Genomic DNA, 21,070 nt, shown 5'->3' with positions numbered 1-21,070 from the left:
TATTGGCGGGTAAGTTTATCACGTGGCTGAGAACTTCTGGAGCGAAAATAAAATCTTTCCCTTTAAAAGTCAACCAATCAGATGTCACGATTTTATATATAAACTTTTTTTATTAATAAACAATAAACTCCGGGTCCCCGGGTCAATTTTAAATTTCAATGTTACGTGAACCGAAAAATTGAATTTGCGTGGCCTAAGTTAGAAATAAAAATAAAAGAAAAGAAAAATACCTTGAGACCGAAAAAACTGAGAAAACATGACGCGATCATGTGGCCAATCTGGCCAATCAAAAATATTAAATCTTGTCACGTGATCGAGGTCCCAGGCGATAATCCTAAATAATTACTGATGAATCATTTGCCGTGTAACCCAAATATTTTCAACAAAATTTCAAAAATTGGACAAGCTCTCACCAGGACCCAGAAATATATATATAGGGGTCAGGTGATGAATAAAATTTTTTACTATGAGCTGTACGCATTTTTTCAGGGCCGGAATTATGATAATGTCAGTCAGATACTATAATAGGAAATAAAATTCTGACCGGCATTATCAGAAATTATCTAAAAAAGGAAAGATTTTCGTGATTTTTTTAGTTCAAAATACGCAAACTAAAACCTGACCCTTTTATATATATTTCTGGGTCCTCTCTCACCTTCTCTCTTCCCTTTTTCTCTTCACTTTTTCCTTTCCCTCCCCTTTCACCTTTACCTTTCACCTTTCCCTTCCCTTCCCAAAATCTTCTAACGAAATGGTAAGTTTTGAAGTGTTTACTTCACTTCAAAACTTTTAATAATTTTTTTTATTTTTAAGAAACATTTCTAATGCTTCCTATAATGATGTTGACGAATTCATTCAAAAAGCACAATTAAAAGCTAAAATTCAAACAATATCATAGAGTGGATTAAATATGATAAATTTGATGATGTTGAATATTTAGCAAAAGGAGGATTTGAAGATTGTCCTATGTTGAAATGGATTATAATAATCAATGGAAAAGAAAAAGTGGAACAAAAGTTGCTTTAAATGTTTGCATAACTCATGAGGAATTACAACAGAATTTTTTAAAGAAGTAAGATATTTTCTTATAAATCTTCATTAACCTTTATAAATGTTTAAACTAACTATAATTTTTTTTTAAGGTTGAATCACATATTTTATTACGTATTTCTAATTGTGTAGTTCGTTGTTTTGGTATTACTAAAGATCCAATAACAAATGATTTTATAATGGTGATGGAATTAAAAAATGGTAGTTTAAGACAATATTTAAGTAACAACTTTATTTCATTGAATTGGAAGCAAAAGTTATAATGTTTATATTCTATTGCATTTGGTCTTAAAGTTATTCATATTAAAAGATTAATTAATGATGATTTTCATTAAGGAGCGATTTTAATGATAGTGCCTTTATTACAAATTTAGGATTATGTTACCCGGCAAACGTCAAATCCTCTCAAAATAGTAATAAAACAATATATGGAGTATTACCTTATGCAGCTCCGGAATTTTTAAGAAGAAAAAATATACTCAAAAAAGTGAAAATTTGTAATGGGTTGAGGCCAAAATCTAATTATAAAATTCCTCAATTAATTTTTAACAATGAATCAATGTTGGGATGCAGGACCTTTAAAACAACCCAATGCAGATGAATTACAGGGTTTATTATGGAAATTATATCGTGATATTGATAAAGAGGATCCTGTAATTTATGGACAAGTTAAAGAAGCAGATGATATTAATTAAAAGTCATCTACTGCTGGTACTCTCCCATATACAACGCATCTTATATAAGTAGGCCTTTGGACATATATTGTTTTTATAATGATTTATATTAGTTTTATAATGCCTAACAATTATCTTAAGTCATCGTACTTAAAATAAAATGATGAAACTAGGAATTATTAGGTTATTATTTATCATTAGTTATAAATATTGGTTTTGATTTTTATTTCTTTAAATATTTATAATAAAAAGTTATTTATTGAAATATCATTATGAATTAGATTACTTTTCAGTGAACTATGTTTACAAAAATTGGTTATCAAGATTAAACTGAATAAAATAAATTGATTATTTACAAATTTTGGAAATAGATTCTCTTTAAAGTGTCTCACTAATTTAATGTCCAAATTCTGGAGAATTACTATTCCGAATAAATTTTCTTTCCAAAATAACAATCTTTAGGTGTCAAGTCTAGAAAAATGTTTTTAAATGGAGACTTGTCTAAAGTTCCAAACTTTTGAAAGTTTTCAAATTTAATGATACGTTTCCTCTATTAGATAACTTTTAACCTTACATATGTAATAGTTCTGTTCGAGGAAACTTCATATAAATTTTATTGAAAATTTAAATATTCTGATGGTGTACTCAATATAACCTTGAGTAATTGTATAACCATTGATTAAAAATTATTACGTATTTCAATGTTTCATTTAAAATTAGTAAATTAGAGTTTAAAATTAGCTATTGCTAATATTATTATATTACAATATTTTTTGAAGAGTATTGTCTAATTGACGATTTTAGTTATGAAATTACTAAGGATTGTTTAAGTATACTTTTTTAATTATAAAATTATTACTGAGAATTATATTAATTCGTGTAATAATTTAGTATGAACTTTAGTTGTCAAGAGTTTACCATATAAAGAGCTAATAATATGAAATTTTATTGGAGAAACCAAGGATTAATTCTATATGTCAGCAAATGAAATATTTCATACTATTACGAACAAATTATTACATATCTTTAGGAAGATTTGTTTTCAAAATATACACTTTAAAGAAGTATAATATAACCAAATAATGAACTTAGTTTTAATATGCAACTTTCAAATTATGACATAGTTAAATTTCAAATGATTGATAAATTGCAGTATTAAATTATGATAAAATTGAGCATATTTTTGGATGATGGTAATATAATTTGATAATAAAATCAACCATCAAGTTCTTTAATAGTTTCATGTATCAGTGAATTATTGGGATTGGTTGAATTAAAGTAAAATATAGACGCTATTTACTTTTATAATTGGTAAATTAAAGAAAAATGATTTATCAAAATATTATGCTATACATAGTCTTTAGTAGACTATTAATGTTAATGTCGGTTAGCTATTGCCATTAAATTATTTTAATCATAGATTTACAATATATTATTAAATTTGAATCCTGAACATTATTTTTTAATAAACATAATGGATTTGATGGATAAAAGAAATTGATAAAATTTTTTGGAGTTTAAATTTGTAATGGTGAATTTAACAATCAGTAAAAAAATAATTTTTTTCAGTGCCCGCATAATTTCAATTTTATTTATCATCATATATTTATGTATTATTTTTTGATAACTTGAAATACTTCATAATCATCTACATTCATACTTTTTGGTAAATTAATTGTAAAATAAGAAGAAAATCTCTGTGAACTATGGTACCAAATATTAGAACTAATATTATAATTTATAATTAAATCATTACAACCAAAAAGTGGACCACAATATGAAAAATTTCGTATAGAATAAATATTACCTTTACTATAAGATACATTTGCACTTTGAAGGTTATTTTTATCTGCAATTGAAAAAATAAAGCTATCTTTTGTAGATTTATCAATGCCACTAGAATCCCAACTAAGTGGATTATATCCTCCAACTATTTGTTCTGAATTTTTAATTTTTACTATAACTATGGTAGCTCCCTTATTATCACATTTATCATGAAATGCTGCAGCTGTATTTCCATCTCTGCTAGCTCTATATAAAAGTTTAAATTCATAAGGAATATTATTAACATATTTTTCCTTATTTCTATCAATCCAATTTATAAAAAGTACAATGTGATTTTGATTAATTATAATAGAATCAATGTTACATTTCAAGTAGTTCGAATTTCTTGGTGTGTATGTTGGTTTGAATCCAGGAATCATATAAAATTTTATAATATCATTTCTTAATTCTTTAGATAAAACTTTTTCATAAGGTTTAACTTTATTAAAGTAATCTTCACTAGATATTTCATAAAATCTAATCAAAGGAATAAACTTGTAAAGAATACTTCTAAAAATATTAAAATCATCCTTGTTCCATTTAGAGACGTCTTGATTAAGTATTTCTTCTTGTGCTAATCCCCATTTAATTAAATATTCCCAAATTTCTATCTCATTTAAATTCAAATCATCACGTTTTAAAATAATTTCCAATAAAGGAGCAGGTAATTGATTGAATTTATCAGAATTGAATAAAATTTCTGGTTTAAAACAAATTTTATTCAAACAAAACTCTTGTAAATCAACAAATGCTTTACAATAATAAAGAGATTGAAGAATTCCGACTGGATCATTTCGCAAGAATTGTTGGTAATTTTCAACAATAAAATATTCAGTAAATTTGGTTAATTTATTCAACATTAATCCATCAGAAATAATCATAAACTTTAAAATCTTGGTTCCAGTTATATTGACCATATCAACTTTGTCAGTATAAATATACCTAAAATACGAGGATAGTAAGTCAACTTATATAAAAAAAAGGTTGTAAAAAATTTTGTAACGTAGTTACTTTATTCACCTTAGAATAATGTCAAATTCTTGAGGAGAGATATTTGGTTCCTTAATTATGTATTTCCCTCCTTCAATACATTCAGAAGATAATATTTTATTAAAATATTCGGACCTACAGCGTAAAATATTAGAATGAGCATGAAATTCCTTAAAATTAGGTTCTTTTCCAATGTGAATGATAACATTATAATCCGTTTCTATTTTAAACAATTGTTCAAGTGCTTCGGATAATCCTGATTCAAAGTTATATGACATTTTTCTTTCTTCAAATCGGGCAACGGACTATCATGACATTGTATCTTCAAGTACAATAATTTTTGATGTAAATATATATAATGTGTACGGTTTCAATTGTAAATTTCTAATATATTGTCCAATGCGTAATTTTGAATCAAATTGATTCATACTGATTATTAATGTATATACATATATTATTTTCAATCAAATATATAATTTTGTGCAACTTATACAATATGGCACATATAATCGATATATTTTACTAAGTTACATTCATAATAGTATCATTCTAGAAAAATGGCTTAGCTTATTCGATTTTCCATCGTGTTTTGATATAAGCCAAAGAAGGTTTGTTTCTGTTAACTTAAATTCGACCACCCTTTTTCACATCCTTCTACACTAATTTCTTTCAATTCACAATTTTTCATTATGAATGCTCTTTTATCTGCTTCTTAATTTCATTAAAAGTCATAGTACATCCATAATCTAATTTATTTTCTTTAAATGATTCCAATCAACACATGATTTAATATATAAAATACCTTTATCAATAATTTTGCATAATTTAATTCCTCTTTCATCTTTAAGTTCTATTTCAGCAAACTCATCAGAATATTTCCTTAAAAATTTTAATAAGTATCGTTAATATCTTGCTTAATCTTCTTTGAGCTTTTGACATGTTATTAATAAACTGTTTGCAGTATTTAAGAGGACTACTCTAGGCTTGTGAGATGGAATCTTTATTAGTACTTAGCATCATATGCAAGAGCGAAAACCATTTTAAATAAAAGACAATGAATTTAACAAAAAAAAAAGAAAAAGTACTAAGTTGGCGTATTTCCTTTGTCGCACAATGTTGATGCATTCTTAAAAAAAGAAATATTTCTCCTTATCTGTTATGACAATATGACGTGATCTTGAGTATGTCTCAATTGTCTCATGATTGTCTCATTACGCCACACCAGCCTAAAGGGAATTACCTCAAAGGCCTGAAAAGTGGAAATACAATGGATGATATAAAATTTTAATATTAATTATATATTATTAATTATTTAATGAAAGGTTCATGTTACCAATTCTTTAGCCAAATCAGATGATGTTGATGAAAAAACAGCCTACATAGAAGATTTAAAAAAAGAGAAGTAGTATATGTATGGGATGTGTGTTGAATTTAATGAGTCTGGCGCAGGAAAGGAATGGTGTCAACCTTGTAACGCTAGATGGTTTTAAAGATGGGATTATATAAATCAATCTGAAAAACATATAAATTATTTTCTAAAAATTGAAAATTCCAAGAGGTCATATTTAACAATCTGGAAAAATTCATAGAGACCTTCATTCAGCAGGCAATATACTATATGATAATATTCCATATATAAGCGATTTTGGATTGTGTCAATCAGCGACCAACAAGAAGTTTATGATGTATTACTTTATATGGCTCCGGAAGTTCTGCGTGAATATCAGTATACAAAAGCAACTGATATATATTCATTTGGAATATTAATGAATGAATATACGTCAGGTAGTAAGTGAGTAACGGAAATTGGCTAAGTAAGTAACGTAAAATTACTATTTTAGGTCAATTTACGTTACTCCCCTTACTCCCCTTACTCTGCCGTGATTTACTTTCCATATCATTTTTTTTACTTATTTTCATATCATGTTAGTAAGATTAATTATATCAATAATACTGCATTTATTTAATAAAAAATTTTCAATATTATCAATCTTTTTTTTTAAAAAAAAAATAAATAAAATCAAATTAATAATTCAGGAAATTTAAATAAATTTATTCAATCTATATTAGTAATTTTCTTATAATTGATTACAAACTGGTCGATTTAATAATACATTATTCATAATTCCAGTGATCATATTATAAAACTAACGAAAATAATATAAAAAATTATTTAGCATGCATTTCTTCCAATAATTTCTCAATCTTATCTAATTTTTCTAACTTATCTAATTTCTCACAATAAGATTTTTCTAATGTTTCCAACTTATCTAATTTCTCTAATTTCTCATGATAAGATTTTTCTAATTTTTCTAATGCTGATAATTTCTCCATCACCTTATTGTCAATAGTATTACATTTAATTTGAAGTTTTTCTAATAATCTTTCATGCATCTCAAATTCCTTAGTATCCCATTTATCCTCTTTAATCAATCTTTCAATTTCTATTCGAGTCTTATCAACATCAGCATAATAATGTCTTGAAAAATAAATTTGAATAATTAATAAAGTCATGACATTATTTTTTTTTTTTAAAAAAAAAGCAAAATTACATACATTACTTCAGGAAACCATGTTTGCCAACGTCTCTGATGTGGTAATAGGTAAAATAACTCAATCTCAGCCAAAATCTTTAAAAAATAAAATTGAGAAATATTAGTATATTATAGAAAATAGTATGATTAATATTAATAGTATTTACTTCTGCCTTCTGTATCAAATATGAGACTCTATTATTATCTTCTCCAATTTCCATATTGAGTAATCCAATTAATAAGTTCATAAGATATATAACAACTAAGAGAGAAAACAAAATAATCAATATTGCAATTGATGGATTGTCTGTATATTCCCAATTGGATAATGCACTTGAATCACCTATTGGATAGGAAAGAAAGAAAAATTGCTTAAAAATATTAGAAAAATATTTTGCAAATTTTATATAATTATGAAAATTTTGAACATACCTGCTAAAAATAAATACATAGCAAAAAGAGAAGTTCTAATATCTATAAACATATTTGTATTTTTATCAGGTGTTTGAATCATAGATGGATTGGAGTTTATATTTCCATCATTATCAATTATTTGATTATAACTAGGAGCTAATTTCCAAGGATTATTTGGATCATCACTATTTATATTATATTGTTCAAGTGAATATCCAGATCTTGGTGATAATAAAATATAAAATGCATGTGCAAAACTTATTATAATAATGAATAAGACTAATAAAAAAGAAAAAATCTTTTTTCCAACACTAATAATAATTGCAAAATATACACCAAAATATTCAAATGCTCTAAAAAATAACAAAAACTTTATATCCAAAAATAAGCATGAAAAAGAAAGTAATTGAATTAGATAATTATTGTTCTTATCATTTGTTTGAAGCCAATAAATAGAAGTGTAAATTGAAAGTACATAAGCAATTATATCTAAAATATTAAAATATTATATAATTAATTTTCATTTTCTTAAAATATTGTAAATGATTAAATTAAACATTTATATTTACCAAAAATATTCCAAAAATTGTAGAACCATTTAGTAATATTGTAAAAAAATTGACGAATTTCTAAAATCAGATGAATAAATCCAAATATAATTGAAACAATAAAAAGTTGTTGTCTAACTTCTTCATTAATATATTGCTTAGGAATTGTTGCAGCAGCAGTAAAGCATCCAAGTAAAGCCATAAATAAAATCCAAATCATTGCATAAAAATATTTTCCATAAGCATTCCATTTAAAATTAATTAATGCTTCACCATTCCACGTTTTATAGATACTTCTATTTATTGTTTTAGTAAATGGACTAGGTTGAGGTCTAATTAATTCTAAGAACCAATTGTAATCTTTTGAATAATTAACAAAATTAATATAAGGAATCATAAAAATAATTGTTGGTGTTGTTGTTATATCTTTTATATATTTTCGAAAGTAGTATTCAAATTCTTTAACAGTACGAAAATAAATAAAAGAAAATGCATCTGGAGTGTAAATATTATTAATAAAATTGTATTTTGATAAAATATAAAATGTAGCCAAATAAAGGGGTAAAGTTAAAAGTAACATTAAAACTTGAATAGCATAATATATAATTAACAAAATAAATAAATTTGTTTTTCTAGTTTTGCGATCAAGTTTATAAAATTTATAATAGTATTTTGTCCATAAAAGAGATTTCGATAAATTAGCTATTTGAGGAGATTGAAAAAAAGAATAAAGATGTAAATTTTTATTTTGATGCTCTATACTATAAAAAGAAGAATCTATTATCATATTCGTTTCTGATGAATATTTTAGAATATATTCTGGATAATATTCATCTAGTAATGGCATTGCAGAAGTGATAATGCTTAAAAATGACTTATTGTTCATTGGATCCTCTTTAAAATAAGTCATACATTTTTTGTAAATATCATCAATTAATTCTAACTTATGTTCTTTAATTGCAAATGTTAATAAGTCAACTCCATATTTCAAAAGACTTGACTTATTATTTATTACATCTGAAGCCCATCCATTTAATCTGAAACTATCATAATTTGGTAATGGCAAAGTAGATTTTGAAAATATTTTTTTGTACATTTCCTCAACAGTGCTATAATAATCGGCATTCATAAAATAAAAATAGTTTAAAGAAATAGATTTGTTATTTTCACTAAAAGTATAAATAAAAATACCTAATGTTGTCAATATAACAATATCATTATTATTAAATAATGAGCTCGCAATTAAATCACCATTATAATAAGACAAATAAGGATGATTTTCAATTCTCGTGCTAATTAATTCCCATTCAGTATTAATTTTTTTGAAAACTTCTAGTCTAATTTTACCAAAATCAGCATATATTTCCCATTTAATTAAATTTTCAATTGATTCAGTTAATTTTTTTTTATTATCGCGTGTGTCTTTTTGAAATAATGTAGATACAGTATCCATATATGGATCAAATAAATGAACATTTAAGTGTTTGTAAGTTTCACATTCAATAACTTTAGTTTTTGACATATTTTCGTAAAATTTAGATTTCCAAACACGTTCATTTAGAATTCCAAACACAAACTTTGTTTGTTCATCAGTTGGTTCATCAGTTGGTTCACCAGTTGGTTTGTCAGTTTGTTCATCAAATAAAGGTTTATTAAACCAATTTTTGTATTTACTATTCCAGCAATATTTTATTTCTTTATCTGGTGTATAATAGAATAAAGAAGGAAGAAATAAACCAGTATAATTCATAAAATTATAAAGTTGAATATCTAAATAAAAAAAATAGTGATTTAATATGAGTAATTATTAACGTATAAATAAAATTTATTAAAATGGTTACCATCATTTATATCCAAAGAAGCAATAGGAATTCCCAATTCGATTGAATAAACAATGATTTTATCATTGACTTTTAAAATATTAAACTTTTCATTACTGAATATTCTGATATTTTCCGTTTTAATCTAAAAAATAAATGATATTTAATATATTTAATTATAATTTAACATCAATTGGTTGGAAAATAATTTTATAATATTTATTACCTTATTCTTATCCTTATTATTATCAAATATTTTTACACTTTTTTCAGTATTAATATTCCATTCATAAATGTAATCATTTGAATACGAAAACAGGTAAACTTTATCATATTTTGATATACTAATTAATTCATAATTTTTAGGTATCTCGTAAAATCTCTTACATTCCCATTTGTTATTTTTAGTTTGTGTGGAATAAATCCAAATAATTTTACGGTATTTAAAACGAGTTTTTTCTTTACTATATCTATATAAAATAAATTCACCTTTTAAATTAAAGGTACAATAAAGGATTGCATAAAGTTTTCCATCAAAACTTAATGCAATTTCTTTATCTTTATTATTCATATCGATGATATCGAATTTACTGTCTACATAAAAAAAAAATATTAAAATAAATATCAATTACCATAAGTTTATAATTACATAATATTACTTACCCAAATAATTAGATTTCTTATAAATTCTACATAGTTTCTTATCATCAGAAACACATAAACTTCTGATTTCATCTTGATTATCTTCATCAATTTTAACAGTTTTATCAAATTTAAGTTGAACCTTATCTTTATCTTCAACATTCCAACCGACAATTGAACGATCTTCTTCACTATAAGTAATAAGATAGTTTCCATTTGGTGATATTTCTATTCTAGTAATAGGTTTACCATTATGTCGTTCATCATCGAAGGTAAATATTTTATCATCATTTATATCATCGATATCATCGAAGGTAAATATTTTATCAACATCATTTTTATCAACATCGATTTCAATTTTATCAACATCGATTTCGATTTTGTTAGCATCATCGTTAATTTTTACTGAAATGTTATCCATTTGGTAATCGCTTATAAATATATAAATTATTGCCAAAGAAATTATTTTTTTTTATATATCGTCCATTTGCGATTATATACTTATTATTATTTGAAGCACGTGAGTAAATATGTATGGCTGTACGTAAAATTTCAGCCTGCAGAGAAAAATTTTTTTTTTATTGTGAAAAGTTAATTGAGTTTTTTTATTTTGAAACATATGCGTAAATATGCATGATTGTACGTAAAATTCCAGCCTCTTGCAGAAAAAAAAAAATTTTTTTTATTGTAAAAAGTTAATCGAGTTTTTTTTTATTTTAAACACATGCGTAAATATGTATGGCTGTACGTAAAATTTCAGCCTTTTGCAGAAAAAAAAATTTTTTTATGTGGTTTGAGCAATGATCATCTTTCGACAAAAAATTTTTTTTTTTTGTACGTGGTTCGGTGGTTGTATATACAATATGTATATAAGGAAATCTCAAATGAAAAAATGTTTTTTAAAAAAATGACAAATCTGTTTATTTTAAATTATTTATTTATCTTTTTAAAAACTATAATATAAAACACAAAAGAAATTATACACACCGCAACTAGTAGTCTCGTATTTTAAATACTAAGATCGGCATTAGATCGTTGGTCACGTGGCGATAATGTGGAACACACGGCATTCTAATTGTCCGACGTGCGTCACGTGCCGATTAAATTATATTAAGATACAACTTATATTTTCTGCAACTTATATTTAATATAACTTATATCTTATGTGACTTATATTAAATATAACTTACATAAAATATAAATTATATCAAATTAATAATTATAAATATCGTCAGCAATCGATAAAGAAGAGAAACGAATGGATTTAGAATTAGTTTGACATTTCGATAGTTCGCCGGCTGTGTCAGCAATTATTGGTTTTCGTTTTATCATTGTCATATATTCTTATTATTATATTTATTCTATCGTTTATTTCATTGTTTATTTCATTGTTATTTATTTCTATTTTATAAATAATCTTATCATTAATAAATGAAGCATACATTTTTCGCATACATACATTATTTTTTTTAAAAAAAGTTTAATTTACATTTTATTCTGTTACTATTACGTGACTAAACCGAAAGTGGTGATAACAATTTCATACTTATTATAAACAATTGATTAATACGAATGTAGCAAATATAGAATTTAAGATATGAATATTATGTGTTACAACTGTTACATGCCCACAATTTCTAAAAGTGAAAGATATTCAAATTTATTCAAATTTAAAATTTTTTCGGTATTATCCGAATCATTATAAAATTCTGCAATCATTTAGTTTCGAATTTTATTTTCTTTTTTTTTTAAATTTCAATATAGAATCTTCATATTTAATAAAAAAAAAGATAGATAAAAAATTTTCACTTTATATAAAGATTCTATATAACTGTAATCATTAAAGAACACGAAATTTTATCTTGTTTTTAAAAATTATTATACAATGGTTTAATTTATTAAACAAAAAATGATAAAGATACATAAAATTAAAAAGATAAATTGAATTATTTTAATAACAATAAATCATACAATATAGTAATAAAAAATAAGATAATTTAATAAAATGATTAATTAATATGATGATATTTAGTATAAAATTAAGCTGTATGTAATAAAACATTCTAGGATAATAACTTTGTCGAGATAATACCAAAATTTGGACTGTCGGGAGAATGAGCTTTCGAGATTATATTTATTGGTCTTGTGTCAAGATGAGCGATCTTTGGATACCGAAACAAAGCCAATTAAAAAATATTAGATTTTATGAAAATAATAATTTTTATCCAGTATCACGTCAAAAAATCGTGTAGTATCATGACGCAAAATTTTTCAAATCACGTGATACCGTATAAATTACTTATTCGGTGACGTAGCTTATTAAATTGGGATATGGTTTTACAGTTATCGTGCCGAATAACTATTAATTATCAAATTTATTATTTATAATTAGAAATTCAATGTAAATAACTAATGATAATGATATCAGATATAGAATTTAGATTGACATAATAAATAATTTCTATATTAATAGAATAAATTATTTTATTTTTATTTAAGACTTAAAATTTCCGATTTTTAGAATAAACTATCTAGTATCTCATTAAAGAAATAATGCTTTGTTTATATCTTATGTATTTCAAATTCTATTTTTAAGAATAATGAAATATCAGCGATGATGGAAAAAGTTGTTATTATATATACTGTAAATCTTAAATAATAATTAAATACTGATAAAATTAATATAGTTACAGTATACAGTAAATTGAAAATAAAAATAAAATAAGTCGCTACTTCATCTACGGGAGATGAACCAAACTTAGGTTTTACTTAATTTGTATTATATGTTCTTCATATGAAAAATAAAGTTTTAACGTTTACCACAAAAAAAAAGTGAAATAAGTGAAGGGGAAAAAATTCGTCTTATGGTAATCTAACATATTCAGAGTTTGTTAAGGCGTGGTCGAAATATTGTTTAATTAATACTCCTAATATACCCCCTATTGCTCCAATGATTGCGGTTGCAATTGGCACACCAATTGCTATAGATTTTTCTTTTGCACAGTCAGGAGTATCGACATATAAAGAATAGCAAAGTTCTCCACTGAAACTGGGATTAGGGCAATTAATGTTTTCGAAGTCATCAACCTTAGCTTGTATACGAAATTGACGGTATTTTTCAGCAATAACATTAACACCGATGTATCTTACAACGTTTAAATCGCTATTTGTAAAGGTGCGTGCGTAATAGTTACCTCCCCCATTTTGGGAAATAACTTGAATCAAAAGAACTGATGCGCCACAAGGCATACTATATATAAAAAATATTGGAAGATCCCATTTAATGATTGGCTGGTTAAACAAATTTATAAAATTCGACTTTTCGACAAAATTATATAAAAAGAATTTTTTATTTAGTCTTTTACTTACTCAGTCAGAACAAAAGTTATATTTCCACCGCTAAATGAGTAGAAAGTATCATCAAAATTCCAGTTGTTATCCGTCCTTAAACTATTAGTAATCTTTTCGCATTTTGCGTCAACACGGTAAAAAAGGAAAATGAAAAGAAAGAAAGTATGTATGAATGTTTTAAAATTTTTCATGGTTTTAGTGATTATGGTTTGTTTTAGCGAGTAAAGTTGATTTTATAATAAATTTTTGACCTGAATGGCGTAAATTAGTATAATCTTTGTATGACTTCCACTTACCTAAAGATACCAAATTAGGATCATTTATAATAACAGATAAGAAATTATGGAAAATCTAACTGCATATAATGAATGACTCCTTTTTTTTTCTCGTTAATGAAAGGTTTCAAGTTATGATGATCATCCGCAGTTATCATATTAACGGTTAGCATTCGTTGATCGGTAAACTTTTAATTATGTAATTTTTCACCTATCCACGCCCACAGTACACCCCAAGCAGCCCCATTTGGCTTTGATCCTTAGTTGATAAATTTAAAAAAGCAATCGGTTTTGTTTAAAGATAATCATTTTTAGAAGAAAAAAGCGTAACAACAGTCTTCGGAAAGTCCTCTTTTGGTATCCAATCTTCTTAAACTTAAATATATGTTCAAATAATTTTTAAATTCATATTCACATGAATAACTGATATATTAGACAAGGAAATACAGAAAAGAATATTACAGATTAGTTAAAATAATGAAAAAAATGAATTAGTTTATTTTCTTTATTAGGTATGATATGATTTAATACTTTATTAAAATAATTTATCTCAAACGTGAAGTGAAAGTGGGAAGGCATAAAAAGTATATTAATGGTATTAATTTTAATTTTTTTTTAATTTAATGTATATAATAAGTTCTTATTAAATATTTTAATCTTTTGTTATTACGTTAATCTGATATTTAATATTTAAATTATGTTATCAATTTTAAGAGCAGGAAAAAAAATTTATTGTTCAAAGCGTAGGCGGAGAAAAAAGATCAAGGAATTCCGGTTGTTTCACAATCAATAAGATTTTGTGCTATTGCGCAAATCATCAAATTGTTGTACACACCTCACGAGCAATGATTGACGATGATTGTAATTATCACTAATGAAGCTCAAAAATCCCGTGTTGTGCATCTACCCTGGATTCAAGTATGGGATGATCATTGATGGACAAACAGTCTTTGACTTTATTTTTATTGAATTTAAATTGCAATAAAATACATATCCAAACATAATTACGTAAAGTAAAAAGAAATAAAATAAAGATAAAAAGAGTAGCTTCCCGATTCATACAAATAATAAAGAAACCTAAACTATAATCTAGCTAACTAAATTATCATTAACAAAGTCGCATACCAAACTTTGCCATTTGGTCAGTGTGAGTCAACTATTCAGCAAGTCCACAGAGAAACCAGAAAGAAATCCTAAGATGAAGAGGCTGAACTGTTAAACGGCGCAGAAATCCGCGTGTCCCATCCAAGAACTACCACACCAAAGAATAATGTGTAGGAGTATTATTAGGAGAGGTGGCAGATAGAGAGATAGGCCGACGAGAGGGAGAAGATTTCATTTTGGTAGTAATTCCTTTAGACGATTCCCATGTATGAAAAAAATACAACGGGGTGTCCATATATATTATGTTGGAATAACCATCGGTGCATTTCAAAAGTCCTTTGTTCAGAATGTTTCATTATGTGAACGTGGAAAAAATTTGCTTAGGAATAGTGTTAGAGTTAATGGAACCAGAAGTTGAGGGTAGAAGAATTAATTGTTGGGGAGAGTCGGAGAGGTAACGTCAAAAATCTTGAGAAAGCCGGGTTTAGGGATTGGAATCGATTCTGCCAAAATCGAATTAATCGAAAATCCGATCCGATTGTCGAATAAAAAATCGAGCCTATAGTGCCGGCCTGAAGTACGAAATTATAAATCACGTGACGTTGGATCTTTGCGTTAAATACACACGTTTTAATTCCGGCCGGAATTATAAGCTTGGCCAGAGTTACTGCAGATCTGCAATAAACGTTTTAATGAGAAATGATTATTCGCGATTAGTCGATTCTAAAATTAATTCTAATTATGAAATCGATTCCAATCCATAGCCGGGTTGTCGTGCGGGAATGAGTTTTGAGGAAAATATTTTTAATAATCAGGATTGTAAAGAAGATTGTATACTTACAATTTTACAAAAAAAAATCCAGAAATTATTGCGCAAAGTGAGATTCCATAACGGATATTATCAATATTATCAGAATTTATATTCAATTTTCCAGAGATATTGTCGCACAATTTAATTTCAATTAATTGTGTGTAGCATGTTTTAATAATCAGGTGAGTTATCATATTTATTATATTTTTGGCTTAAAAGAAGTATTTATCAAATTATTTATTGTATAGCAAAACCAAATAAAAAAATTTTTTTTAATGTTCGTCCCTAATCTTACTACGCCTTACTATGTATATGGCAACAATATTCACTCATTAATTCTATCTATTTCAAAACAAGCTATAAAACGGACAAATAACGGGAGATGGTGGGATTTGATTGGCGAGTATAGAAATATAAAGTTCGTGGTGCAGTGTAAGAATTACACCAAAGACAAAATACAAAGTTCTCATATTAGGCAATTTGTTGTACGTATTTACAATTATTTGAAATTTAATCTTAAATGATCTCAACTAAAGTCAATAATTATTTCAGGGAACATTGTTGAATTATCTACCGGAACGTTAGATATTTTCGTTACAACTATTGGCTACACATCGTCATCACTTTGGGTCCAAAAATGCAAATACGATATTTGTTGACCAATATTGATAATTTAATAAAAAAGTTTACGTCGGTCTTACGTAAACGATAAAACAAAAAGGCACCCAAGTGATGACGATGAAATTATCACAATTGAAAGTTTGGAGTTCGACAAAATGGAGGTGGAAAAGGATGCCACCCTATCTTTGTTCAGAATTGAAATAAATGGGAAGTGTGTTTGAACAATGCAAAAATTTAAAAATGTAAAAGTTAGACGTAGAAAATTAGACCAATAGTTTATTTAATAAAGCCATCTGCAAATTTATTTTTATTTAAACTAAAAATTGAAACATTATAAAATATAAAAAAACACTGCTTTATTTTTAGGTTTTTTAAATGAAATTTCAGTGTAATCAAAAAAGAATACAATTTGTGCTATAATTCAACAAGTTATTGAAACAATGATAAGGTTGTATTTGTCGTAAATTCTCAAATGCATATTCGATACTTTTATACGAAGTGTAAAATAATTTCTCAAGTTGATCAGCCATTATGTCAAATCACTAATAGAATTTCTAGTTATAGGAAAGTTGAGACAGAGTGTATTAAAAATTAAGTAGTTACAAAAATCGTGGAATATTTCGAGTCCATTATTAATCAGCCCAAGAATTTTGCTGATGTACTCTTGTATGACTGGATCACCAAACAGGACAAGTCTGTGCGACAGTTTAATTTTCGAAAAGTTATACAGTATATCCTAACTAGTACCTCTATTTTTTCTCCGAACAAACATGAGAAAAATGTAAAGGAATGTCTCGCTAATATTTTCAATTCTTTATCAATCATAATTTTGAATATTTATTGTAATAAATTATCGTAAACCCAAAATTTATCAAAGTGGTTCACTTTGTTCTTCAATATTTTGTGCGATTATTGATTATTTAAAATAATTTCATTAATTTCGCCACTTTGTCATCATAGAAGACTTATTTAATATAAGGTTCAATAGAGTTATTAAAGTTTTTAAAGCAAAATCAACGCTTATTTATTCTTAAAAAGATAGGCGTAGAATAATATCATGAAGATCGTAATTCCTACCTTGAAAAAAATGCACCTTACTACTATTCTGTATATAACTCGGAATCCGAAAGTAATTTAATGGCCTAGTTTTAATATTACCATGTTAACTTTGCCCAAAAATTCTGAGTTTATTAATTTTAAAACATCTTTTAACTATCATTATTTCTATATCTCACCAAGTTTATGCTTATTGAAGATCGTAATTCATATTATTACATATTTTTACTTCCGTATATAAAAATCTTCGAATTTTTATATGACGACATAGTATATATGGTGCAAATTTGATGATATGCGTGATATGCGACTTGAAGTAATTTTAATAAAGCGATGTATGATTTCAAAAAAACGTATTTCTTTAAAAATTTTTTTATCAGCACATATCATTATTAAATATTTTAATTTACGGAACGTGAAAAAATTTTACGAGAGATTTTTTTTTAAAAAAAAAAATTCAATTGTATATATAATATCAATTTAAAACACGAAAAATGACATATTATTAATTTGGCGTATTTTGATGCAATTTTAACAATAAAACAATCACTCAATATTTGTTATTAGATGCGTATTTTACATGTTGGCTCATCAAAAGAACTCTAAAAAAAATTTTTCGGAAAAATGATCACGTGTCTGAGTTTTTTCCAGAATTTTTTTTTTTATAGGGGAACGAAATTGATGAATCATATTTACATAGATTTTACTGACCTCGATGAAATTCTTGAATTATAATACGGCGTTGGCATTACGGTATATGTCAAATTGTGAAAATTTTACGTCATTACGGCGAGTTAATTTCTCAGTTGTGCCGTAACATGACACCCTACTACATGAGGGTAATAGAAAGATTTATTTTTTATATAAATTTGGATTTATAATTACCACTTGATTTTATAGTTTATAATATATAATTTGCCATATTGTTACTTTTCTCACTTTAATGTTATTTTATCAAGTTACATATGATATATAATATAATAATTTAATAAAATAATAAAAAATACATATATATAAGAAATCATAAATTGAAATGTTAAAAAAATATTGATATGATATATTTGTTTAAATGAACAAAATTTAGTATAATACCAGTATATACTATAAATAATAAACATAATAAATTACGTTCCATTTCCAATTAGTTAGGAATCCCTAAATCAAAATAATTAAACCAATAAAAAATTAGTAATTGTATGATTATACTCAAAAAGTCATAAAAGTAATAGTTTAAAGAATAATACCATTATTATCTCCTTCTTCGTTAAAATACGAAGTAATAATAGATGAATTAATGGGGTTTGGTAAATTACTAAATGTGAATATTCTACTAGTATATATTGCATCAGGATTTTTTTCGTATGAAGTTGAAATATTCGGTATCTCTTTATCAGCTTCTTCAAATAAAGCTTTAACTTCTTTTCCTTTATTTCCAAACTTTCCACTTTCCTGATAATACTTACTATCATCAAGAGAATAATACCAAAATAAAAGTAATCCTTCTAATTCTTCAGCTGTTGGCCTCTGATTGGGATTAGCATTCATACATTTGTAAGCTAATTTCTTATAAATTTCAGGGGTTCCTTTTCCAAATTCCGGTCTGATTCCATTAAATATTTCTAATACCAAACTGATGTCATGTTGTTTTTCATAAAAGGGGGGTTTTCCAGATGATAATTCTGTCATAATTACGCCAAAACTATAAATATCGGAAGATAATGTGCATGATTCTCCATTCAAAACTTCTGGAGCAATATATGGTAATACTCCACATGTTTTTTTATCATCCGATTGTCGTTCATTTGCTGGCCCAGATAATCCAAAATCCGAAATATAGGTAAAGTTCACGTCATCATCTTCACTATAATTCTGTAATATGTTTCCACTATGAAAATCTTTATGAAAGTAACTTAGTTTATGCAATCTTTTAAGGTCATATGTAACATCAACTAAGATTCTAAGTTTATCCTTCCATAAAAGATTATTAAAATTATTTGAAAGAATCTGTCTCAAACTTCCTTGATTTGCTAATTGTACAATCATAATAAATTCTTTAGTTTCTGGATCTTTGGTGATTCCATAAAAATTTAAATAAGATTCGTCATCATTAAAATAAATATTCCAAAGTGTTTTAGTCTATAAGATATAAAAGTTAATTAATTATATTAATAAATGGATTTTGTAACGGTCGATATATCGACTTTGATTTTTGGCCAGCATTACGGCATTAAGAAATTGAGCCATGTAACAAATAACGTGACAAATAGGATTTTAAAAGTGGGGATCGACCGGGTCGATAAATTACTTTTCTCTTAATATATATATAAATAAAATATACCTCTTTTAAATATTCAGCCGAAATATTTTGAGAATCATTTAATTTTTTCAAAGCAATTGTCATAGGTTTAGGTTCTCCTTTTTTCCAAGTTCCATCATCTTGTTTAATATATTTCGCTTTACCATCGATCCACGTCGCGGAATATACTTTTGAAAATCCACCTTCGCCAATTTGTTTTATATTTTCAAATCTATCAAATGGTACCCATTCAAGAAATAATGGATGATTATCAACATTCTTATCATATTTTGCATTATAAATTGTATCCTTAATAAATTCATCAATATCATGATTTTCGCTCGTCCATCCTTCAATTATATGACGAGGAACGCATTCTTTACACCATAATGTATTAAATTCTCCATATGGGTCATAACAATTTTTATGAGAGATTTCTATTCCGTTACTCATTTTTTTTATTTTTGTTTTTTTTCAAATTTTATAAAATGATTTTTTATGTGATCTTAGGGATAAATAAGAAATATTTATAATGCCGTAGCATTGTATACAACATACAGGTTATGGTAATACAATATTTTGCTTTGTTGAACTGAACTTTGATGGTGATTGCCATAGGGCATAAGTCCTTTATTTAACGGTTACTTGTTTACTTCAATGAAATAAAGTTATAAATATCAAATGATAATGCGGAATTTAAATTTTCATTTGTACTAACAAATAAAAGAATCGTGTATAATAAATCTAATTATTAATTTTTTTTTTTTAATATTTATCGTTATTGAAAATGATTTACGTTTCCATTATAATGTGTAACCTGAATATCGGTGAAGATTTGATCAGCAAATATGGGATTTTTGTCAGGAGGACACGCAGATTTCGTAGATTTGTAACGATTATGAAACTGTATGATTAGCCATATATATGTAAATGTGTAATAGAAAAAAAAAATTTAATTTTTTTTTTACGCCCAAATTTTTTTTTTTAAAAGAAAAATGCAACCCATGTTTTAAACTTTCAACTTGCAGTTCTCATTTTTCTATTTTCAAATGTAAATTTA

The 21,070-nt window shown here is 25.8% G+C and overlaps 4 protein-coding genes across 4 annotated transcripts; 1 reads left to right on the top strand and 3 right to left on the bottom strand.

The window, feature by feature from the left end:
• Positions 1 to 974: 974 nt before the first annotated feature.
• Positions 975 to 1,745, top strand: OCT59_004912 (uncharacterized protein; the record flags this gene model as incomplete). The annotated part of the gene is made up of 3 exons (XM_066138023.1): positions 975 to 1,072; positions 1,387 to 1,463; positions 1,624 to 1,745. 3 exons carry the CDS (start codon positions 975 to 977, stop codon positions 1,743 to 1,745), a joined length of 297 nt encoding a protein of 98 aa, XP_065997209.1.
• Positions 1,746 to 6,707: 4,962 nt separating this feature from the next.
• OCT59_004911 (uncharacterized protein) lies at positions 6,708 to 7,293 on the bottom strand (the record flags this gene model as incomplete). The annotated part of the gene is made up of 3 exons (XM_066138022.1): positions 6,708 to 7,017; positions 7,095 to 7,168; positions 7,240 to 7,293. The coding sequence occupies 3 exons, from the start codon at positions 7,291 to 7,293 to the stop codon at positions 6,708 to 6,710; spliced, it is 438 nt and encodes a 145-aa protein (XP_065997208.1).
• Positions 7,294 to 8,973: 1,680 nt separating this feature from the next.
• On the bottom strand, positions 8,974 to 10,917 carry OCT59_004910 (uncharacterized protein; the record flags this gene model as incomplete). Its single annotated transcript, XM_066138021.1, has 5 exons — positions 8,974 to 8,985; positions 9,050 to 9,804; positions 9,876 to 9,999; positions 10,081 to 10,448; positions 10,518 to 10,917. The coding sequence occupies 5 exons, from the start codon at positions 10,915 to 10,917 to the stop codon at positions 8,974 to 8,976; spliced, it is 1,659 nt and encodes a 552-aa protein (XP_065997207.1).
• A 7,938-nt stretch (positions 10,918 to 18,855) lies between these two features.
• Positions 18,856 to 20,463, bottom strand: OCT59_004909 (uncharacterized protein; the record flags this gene model as incomplete). Its single annotated transcript, XM_066138020.1, has 4 exons — positions 18,856 to 18,869; positions 18,959 to 19,228; positions 19,625 to 19,850; positions 20,053 to 20,463. 4 exons carry the CDS (start codon positions 20,461 to 20,463, stop codon positions 18,856 to 18,858), a joined length of 921 nt encoding a protein of 306 aa, XP_065997206.1.
• Between the last annotated feature and the right edge of the window lie 607 nt (positions 20,464 to 21,070).

This window comes from Rhizophagus irregularis, chromosome 13, assembly GCF_026210795.1.
Source record: "Rhizophagus irregularis chromosome 13, complete sequence".
Classification (NCBI taxonomy): Eukaryota; Fungi; Glomeromycota; class Glomeromycetes; order Glomerales; family Glomeraceae; genus Rhizophagus; species Rhizophagus irregularis.
This window is presented reverse-complemented; position numbering and strand designations above follow the sequence as displayed.